Raw genomic sequence first — 8,078 nt, 5'->3', positions numbered from 1 at the left:
ATTTTTCTTAAACTTTTATTATATTTTTTTATCTAAAAAGTTGTAAATAGTTAAAACAAAATTGAAACAAAATTAGAGCAAGAGACAGATCATGGGAGACGGCAGGATTTCCCCCTTCTAACTCTAAATAGATACCTGGACTGCACATTCCTTCACAGGAATAAAGGGAAAGGGAAGGGGAAGATGTCAGCCTGGGGAATTAAAGGTGTAGCTACCTCATCCCCACAGGGGCAGAAGATGAGAGAGAGAAAAAAGAGAAAACATGTCCCATTGGTCAAATTCATTAGCATGATGTGGTCCCAATCTCCATAGTCAGGGAGGAAAAGAAGTAACAGAACCAGATCTGCCAACAAAAGATCGTAATAAATCCAAAGCTGAATGTATTCCAGAGGGCATTTGGAACACCCAACCACCCCCATGACTACAAAAAATATATATATATTTTTTGCAAGATCAGGATTTTTTGGTATAGTACGCTGGGGACAGTCTTGTCTTCCACTGGCCATATAGTTTTTACGGAGCAGAGTGGGAAACAGGAACGATGGCACACAGACTTCGTGTTAGCTCAATCAATTCCATATAACTGAAGCAAATTACGGACTGAAGTGCCAAAAACCCTCAACACTGTAGGTCTTCCAGCAACCTAAAAAAAGGAAAAATTTGAAGCACTTCCTGTTCTTTGCTTAAATCTTTCAGCGTGGCACCAAAAGCATAGAGTTCCAAAATGAGCTGACAAGAGAAAAAAGAAAAAAGCTTCATCTAAGCAACACAGCGGGATTGGGTGGAATTAGTCCAGATAATTAGCTCCCCTAACAAGATCAGATCTTCTTTGATCAATCTGGCTTCTCCTTCTGAATCCAGTTCTTTGTAACATATATATTCTCTAAGCAATAATTTCCAGTTCTTCTAGAACAGCCTTCTCTAAATTAGTGTCCTCCAGACTTGATTATCCTACAATTCCCACCACCTAATTCTGAATGGTGGAAGTTGGCTAGGATGATAGGAGCCTTAGGCCAATACATTTGGAGGGCACCAGCTTGGACAATGCTGCTTCATGAGTAGAAAAGCCCCACCAAGAGTTGCTCAAGAAATCACTCAGTGACTTCTACAAAACTGGAGATCTTTAAAAGAACTACAACTTGTTCCTGGGCTGATATTTCTTTTCATGGAAAGAGCTGACAAAGTTCCAGGGTTTTCCACAGGCAGAAATCCTAAAAAGCATTGTTGTTGTTGTTTTTCTCAGGGAGTAAAAATATATGGCAATCTTAGGGATTGCCCATGAATCAGCAATGTTGGGAAAAGATGGCTAATTCAGTCTAAGGGGTCCAGAACTGAGGATTTATTGGACAAGGGCCAGGATAAGGGAGAGAAAGAAAGAAGAGAGCTGAACCCCTGCCAAGGCTGAAAGAGAAGCTGACCACTCCATCCAGAATAGGAAACAGAAGGTGCACAAGGGGGAATTGGGAGGAGCAGCATTCACAGGAAGTAGTCCGCAACAGGCTTCTTAGATGGGATGCCGCGGGTTTCTTGAGGGGCTGCCTCAAAGATGATAAATTCCTTTTGAAGGTGTTCATCCAGTTCCAAGATGGCTGCAACATTCCCACAGCTGTGGTTGGAAGAGAGAAAAGGGGTCAAATTTGTGTGCTTCAGGGATCATCAATTCCACACATCCCTGGACAATACCCTCGGCTGATTTCCATCTCCCCATCCCACAGTTCTTCCTATTCCCAGGCATTTCCTTGCAGTTTCTCACCGGTAGCAATAGTTGGGGGCTGACCACACTGTAAGAACTGTCTCGTTGAAATGCCATTTGTATCCCTCCATGACCAGCTGATGTGCCCGGCAAATCATGTCAATATCATTTGCTGCGTTGAACTGTGCCACCACGTCGCTGCCAAATAAATAGCCAGCACCTCGAGGACTGACCCCCCAGCCTGTAGTGTCTAGAATAGCAAAAGAGGAGAATGTCAAGACAAGGGAAACCAAATGGCAGGCAAATGCTAGGAAAAGGAAACATCTGGGCTTGAAGAAAGCCAAACAGCTAACAAAGAGACACTGTGGAACCCCTCACACCATCACCCGTAAATTCCACCATAAAAGATAGTATCTTTTTCCTTTTAAAAATCTTCTGAGACAGTAATTCTATGAGTAGGAAAGAAATGGAATATGAAAATAATCTATCTTTAGTGGAAGACTTTAAAAAGAGTTTTACCATTTATCTGATTTGCTGATGACTGCAAATCCATGCAAGGTTTATTATACATGTCTTCCGCAATGTAAGGGCACAATGGCTCAGCAGTTGTAGATGCTGAGCTTGTCAGATGGAAAGCTGACAGCCCGGGTTTGGGCCCTGAGCACACGTGATGGGGTGAACTCCCATTCCTGCCCCAACTCCTGCAAACCTAGCAGTTTGAAAGCCTTCAAATGCTTCCCTTTTGGTGGGAAGGTAACAGAGTTTTGTGCATCTCGGCATATAGTTATGCTGGCCCCATGACCACAGAAACTGTCTTTAGCAACAGTGGTTTCATTGACCAAGAAACGGTGACAACCACTGGACCCTAGAGTTGGACAGGATTTGGGCATGATTTACCTTCATCGCAATGTGCTTGGAATATAATCTACTGCAGTCTCTCTTCAACGTCTTGTAAAGAACAGGTATTTCAGCCTCATCAGGGTCTGCAGTAACACCAACTAGCTCTTTTGCTCCTAGTGTAATTTTGAGTCAAGAATTACAGGCACAATACTCTTCAACACTACTTTTGGCATGTCCTATTCCTATCAGATTCCACCAAACCTGTAGGCAACGTCAGCTACTACTATCTACTGTCAAGATAATACTCAGGCACACAGAAAAAGGGAGACTCGTAGTTGTACCTTCAGGGTCAGACCATAGAAGATCACACATGGGGCCGTCATGAGGAACCTCCTGTTTGCGATCTATTGTTCGGATCTGATCCAACGTCTGGATAGATGGGGATAAGCCACCATGGACACAGAAAATCTGAATAGAAAAGACAACACTTAAACAATATACATCATGAAACTCCCTCCATCTTTAAACAGTGTTTTTCTGTGATCACCTTATCTTAAAACATCCTTTCAACCTGGGGGTCTGGACCACTTTGGGGGTCGAACGACCGTTTCACAGTGGTCACCTAAGGTGTTGGGAACTAAACCTTCTATTCTGGCACCTTAGAACATATTTTAACAATCCAACCAATCAGGCATTTATAGTGGGGGCGTCTCTCTGACCTTCCTGCCAATCAGCTTAAAGCTCTGTTGGGACGATTGGGGCTAGACTTATGGTTGTGGGTCACCACATGAAGAACTGTATTAAGGGGTCACAACATTAGAAAGGTTGAGAACCACTGTGCTAAAGACATAATCACTAGGTGCCTCCCATCCCTTTACAGTCTCTAATATTCAGTTATGCATTTGATTAAAAACAATCAAGTGCTGGATTTGAATTAAGAGAAGACATTTATTTTGAATTGGGCCCATGCCACCAGTGATTATCCCATAAATACATGTTTTGGAAAGTAAAATAATACGCTTTAATCAGCATATAAATTCAATAAATGATTCTTGACAAATGATCCATATCTTTTCCTTTATGTACATTGAGAGCATATGCACCAAACAAATTTCTTCTGTGTCCAATCACACTTTGCCAATAAAGAATTCTTTTTCTTTCTTTCTTTCTTTCTTTCTTTCTTTCTTTCTATCTATCTATCTATCTATCTATCTATCTATCTATCTATCTATCGTCGTCTGTCCATGTTCCCCCACCCCCCAATTTTTCAGACAATTAGTCCTTCAAATCAGAATCCGATCTCCTTAGGATCCATAATTCATAATGAGTTAAGAATTATACTTGCGTACTCACCTTGCCATCAATAATGGCAGAGAGGCTGAGGTAGTCAAAAATCTCAGTGCAATAGCGCCACACAGTGACAGAGCCATATTTTCTCAAGCACTCATCATAAAACCCATATACCTGGGTGATCTGCCTGCTTTCGTGATTGCCTCGGATAAGGGTGATTCTGTCCGGGTAACGGACCTGTAAAAAAAGGGGGATTTATTTAGCTTAGCCTTCAGATTTCAAAAAGTATTAGTCAAACTGGCATCACTGACAGCACATGCTGACTTTTAAATAGGAAATGTTGTGGGGGGAGGGGGAATCAATGATGACTTATCAGTGCTTTCCTTACTTTGAGTGCAAGCAGTAGCAAGAATGTTTCCACACTGTAGAAGCCTCGGTCAACGAAGTCTCCCATGAAAAGATAGTTGGTCTCAGGTACATCACCACCCACCTGATGCATGAAGACACAGAGCACAAGAAAAGGTTACACATAAAATTAAGGAATGTACAGAACGAAAGCAAAAAACAGCAGAAGGCAGCATGGAACGAGTGGGTTTCAGCACTTACCCTGAACAGTTCCTTAAGGTCATAAAACTGCCCATGGATATCCCCGCAAACCTAGATAAAATGCATCAAGGATTAAAAAAAATAAAAGTTTGCCTGACTGCTGATGTCATCACACCAATCTAAGGTATAATGAAGCATCCTCTACCCACAAACCCTTACTCACCGTCACTGGGGAATCTACTCTCTGGACATTACTTTCTTCCACCAAGATCTCTCTGTTGGAAGGAAAAGGGAGACGGGTCATATGGAATTGCCTTTCACATCATCAGCTGCATGCTGTCATATAAATGCAGTTACTGTTCCAAAGTGTACAAACACTTGCCTGGCTTTTGCACAGAGGGCTTTGACCTCACTCTCCTTGATGAGTTCACAGCGCCGCAGTTGTTCAATCTGGCGGTCAAGGTCACTGATTTCTGCCATCTCTCCCACCCTTCAAAAAATACAAAATGTTGACTGTTACATGTGTCCACAAACACATGGGTACGTATGTTTGCACACAGATTTTCTATGAGCACACAGATTCTTCAAAAGGATTCCAGACCAGAGCAAACCACAACCAATGTTAAAAATATAAGTAGTCATCAATTTATGACCACAACTGAGCCCAAACTTTCTGCTGCTAAGCGAGACAGTTAGGTTTTGTCCATTTTATGATCTTTCTTCCCATATTAAGTGAATTACTACAGTTCTTAAATTAGTGATACAATTGTTAAGTGAATCTGGCTTCCCTATTGACTTTACTTGTCAGAAGTTTGCAAAAGGTGATCACATGATCCCTGGATACTGCAACCCTCATAAATGTGAGTCAGTTGCCTAGCATCTGAAGGTTGATCATGTGACCATGGGGATGGTGCAATACTTCTAAGTGTGAAAAATGGTCATAAATCACTTTTTCCAGTGCTTGTGTAACTTCCAGTCAGTAAACAAAAGGTTGTAAGCCAAGGACTACCTGTATATTCTTAATAAAGACTGCAATATTGATGAAAGCAAAGGGAAGCTACAAAAATGCCCCACCCCAAAAAACAACTTTTATTAAACTATAAGAATAATCTCAATTTTGGGTATCTTTTTACCTCATGATCTCATGACTGGAAACTAACCAAAAAAAAAAACAAGATAGAAAGAATGAAATTGTGTTGAAGCATAGCTAGGCAGACTCTCTCACACTTCAACCAAACGATTCAAGTAGCCCATATAAACAACTAATAAAATGGAAGAACAATATTTTTTTCAAATCTTCTGGAGGGACTACTGAAAAATCTTCTACACTATTGGGAAAGAGATGGAAATACGCCATTTAGAGGCAAGGTAAGCAGTATCTGGGATGCAAATCACTGTACTAAATGAAAAAGCAGCTCATAGAATATTCAAACAGGTTCCTGCAAACTGCACCACCTCTTCATTTTGCCCTTTGTGCAATACTGCTGTATCCAAGCTCTCTTTCAGTTCACAGCCTTCCTCAACCTGGTGCTCTCAAGACAAACATGCAACTGCCATCCATTCCTAACCCTGCCACAAAACAAAAAACAGCAATTCGATTAAAAGACAGCAGCAGAAATTAAGAGAGGAGGGGGAGGAGGCAAACCTCACTGCAAAGCCCATTCATTCTTGGTGGAGAAATGTCACATGAACATTTATAAGGTGCCTTATCAAAAGGAAGGCAAGAAAAGAGAATTTTGGGGTATGACATACCCAAGACTTTCTCACCACCACCAGTGAAGCTGGCAGGTCAATCGATTGATCAACCAACCAAGGTGTCAGAAGGCACTTCAACTCACCACCCCACTGGGGCCAGGCTGTTGCTTCACCCGAATTTTAAAAGAACAAATAATTCAATTCAATTTCAATTCAATTTTCCTGGATTTTATAAGCCGCCCATCTCCAGAATGGACTCTGGGTGGCGTATAACAATAAAAACAGTATACAGTGGTACCTCTACTTAAGAACTTAATTTGTTCTGTGACCAGGTTCTTAAGTACAAAAGTTCTTAAGTAGAAGCAAATTTTCCCATAGGAATCAATGTAAAAGCAAATAATGCTCACGGAGGCAATCTCTTGCCAGGTGTATGGGAAGCAGTGTGAGGGAGTCACCACAGCAAAGTGGTTTATTCCCTCTCCAATCACCCAGATAAAACAAAACGCTCCGTTCACTCTGGACTGCCAAAGTCTCCTTAAGTGCCACCGAAAGGCTCCTCTGGCAGCCCATTTAACTATCTATCTATCTATCTAAGCAGGAGATGGCTGGGATTAAAGGGGGAATGACAGGAAACTGGCCAGGCCTTCCTGCCACTCTCAAATTTCTTGGGAAATTTTTCCAGTCTCAGGTTCTTAAGTAGAAAATGGTTCTTGAGAAGAGGCAAAAAAATCTTGAACACCCGGTTCTTATCTAGAAAAGTTCTTAAGTAGAGGTACCACTGTATATGCAACATAAAGTGTACAATATAAAATGGGGGATGGGGGTGGAGGAAGCAGAGCTCTTGCCTTGCAAATCAGGAGGGTGTGAGTTCGATCCTAGGTAGAGGCAGATGTAGGATCTTCTGCTTGGCAGGGAGAGGGTGTTGGACTAGACCTACAAGGTCCCTTCCGACTTTGTTAATCTGCTACCCCTCCCCTCCTTTGCAAGCCCCCACCGCCAAAATGCCCATCCCCTCCTCTCTAACTTCCCCAGGCGACACCCATGGGAGAAACTCCCTTCCCCCGCGGCCATCGTGCGCAGTGAAAACGGACCTCCCTCTTCCTCCGAGTCCCAGGCCACAAGCAGGGCAAGCCGCCCGCGCTCCTCACCCGAGTCCGTGTTTCGGACAGGCAAGCCGCCGGGACAAACTCTGCCCTTCCCTCGCACCCGCGGGAGAAGACCTTGCCCCTCTTCGGCATGGCAGCCCCGTTGGACCGCCAGCTGCGGCGCTCCGCAGCTTCGCATCTCTTCGCGGGCGCGGAACGGCCGCACTCCCACCTTTCCTCGGCGGCGGCGGCCGGCTCTCCACGCTCCTCCCCCCCCGCACCGAACTCCTGTCTCTATAGCAACCAACGGCACCGTCACGAGGGGAGAAAGGGAGAAGGGGGGCTTCTCGCGCATGCGCGCAACTTTTTTTATATTAATAAAAACTCCATCACGTACCTGGAGGGTCCGGGCAGCGACGGCGGAGACAGTAGCAGCTGCTCTGCGGCTCCCTCCGGCTCCCGGGCCCGAGCCTTTAACCCTCCCTCTTTCCGGCTCTCCACTAAGTACTAAAGTACAGGACGTCACTTCCGCTTCCTTTTTAGACGCAAGTGGGGGAGGCGGAGCGACCTCGGCTCTTTAAAGAGTGTATGTCTGTGGGGGGGGAAATCTCCGCCCCAGGAGGAACTGCACGTGTGTTCACATACGCTTAGATGTTTATTTATAGCCGGTGGCTTAATACTGTAAGGTAGCGTGGGAAAATAAGATGTCTTCCTTCCAAAGAAGGGGACACAGTGCCGGAAATGAGGAAACGGAAGAAACGAAAGAGCATCGTGAGGAGTTTTTAATTACACTTAAAAAAAACTATGTGTAACACAAAAAAGCGTCCGGGTGCTTCTTCTGTTATGTGCTTTCCGTTCCTTATCCTCCCCCCCCCCAACTTCCTCATATCATCCGGTGAGATAACATCATACACAAGAGTTGGAAGGGA

At 43.8% G+C, this 8,078-nt stretch overlaps 1 protein-coding gene across 1 annotated transcript; it reads right to left on the bottom strand.

The window, feature by feature from the left end:
• Position 1: 1 nt before the first annotated feature.
• Positions 2 to 7,653, bottom strand: LOC139155859 (serine/threonine-protein phosphatase 4 catalytic subunit). Its single transcript, XM_070731199.1, has 9 exons — positions 7,547 to 7,653; positions 4,752 to 4,859; positions 4,593 to 4,644; positions 4,430 to 4,480; positions 4,212 to 4,313; positions 3,887 to 4,060; positions 2,875 to 3,001; positions 1,754 to 1,943; positions 2 to 1,606 (listed from the first exon to the last, which is right to left on the bottom strand). Exons 2-9 carry the CDS (start codon positions 4,847 to 4,849, stop codon positions 1,477 to 1,479), a joined length of 924 nt encoding a protein of 307 aa, XP_070587300.1. The 5' UTR covers positions 4,850 to 4,859; positions 7,547 to 7,653; the 3' UTR covers positions 2 to 1,476.
• Positions 7,654 to 8,078: the final 425 nt, after the last annotated feature.

The sequence above is a fragment of the Erythrolamprus reginae genome, unplaced genomic scaffold (genome assembly GCF_031021105.1).
Source record: "Erythrolamprus reginae isolate rEryReg1 unplaced genomic scaffold, rEryReg1.hap1 H_7, whole genome shotgun sequence".
NCBI classification, from domain to species: Eukaryota; Metazoa; Chordata; class Lepidosauria; order Squamata; family Dipsadidae; genus Erythrolamprus; species Erythrolamprus reginae.
The sequence above is the reverse complement of the archived record's forward strand: the minus strand, read 5'-3'. Positions and strand labels throughout refer to the sequence as shown.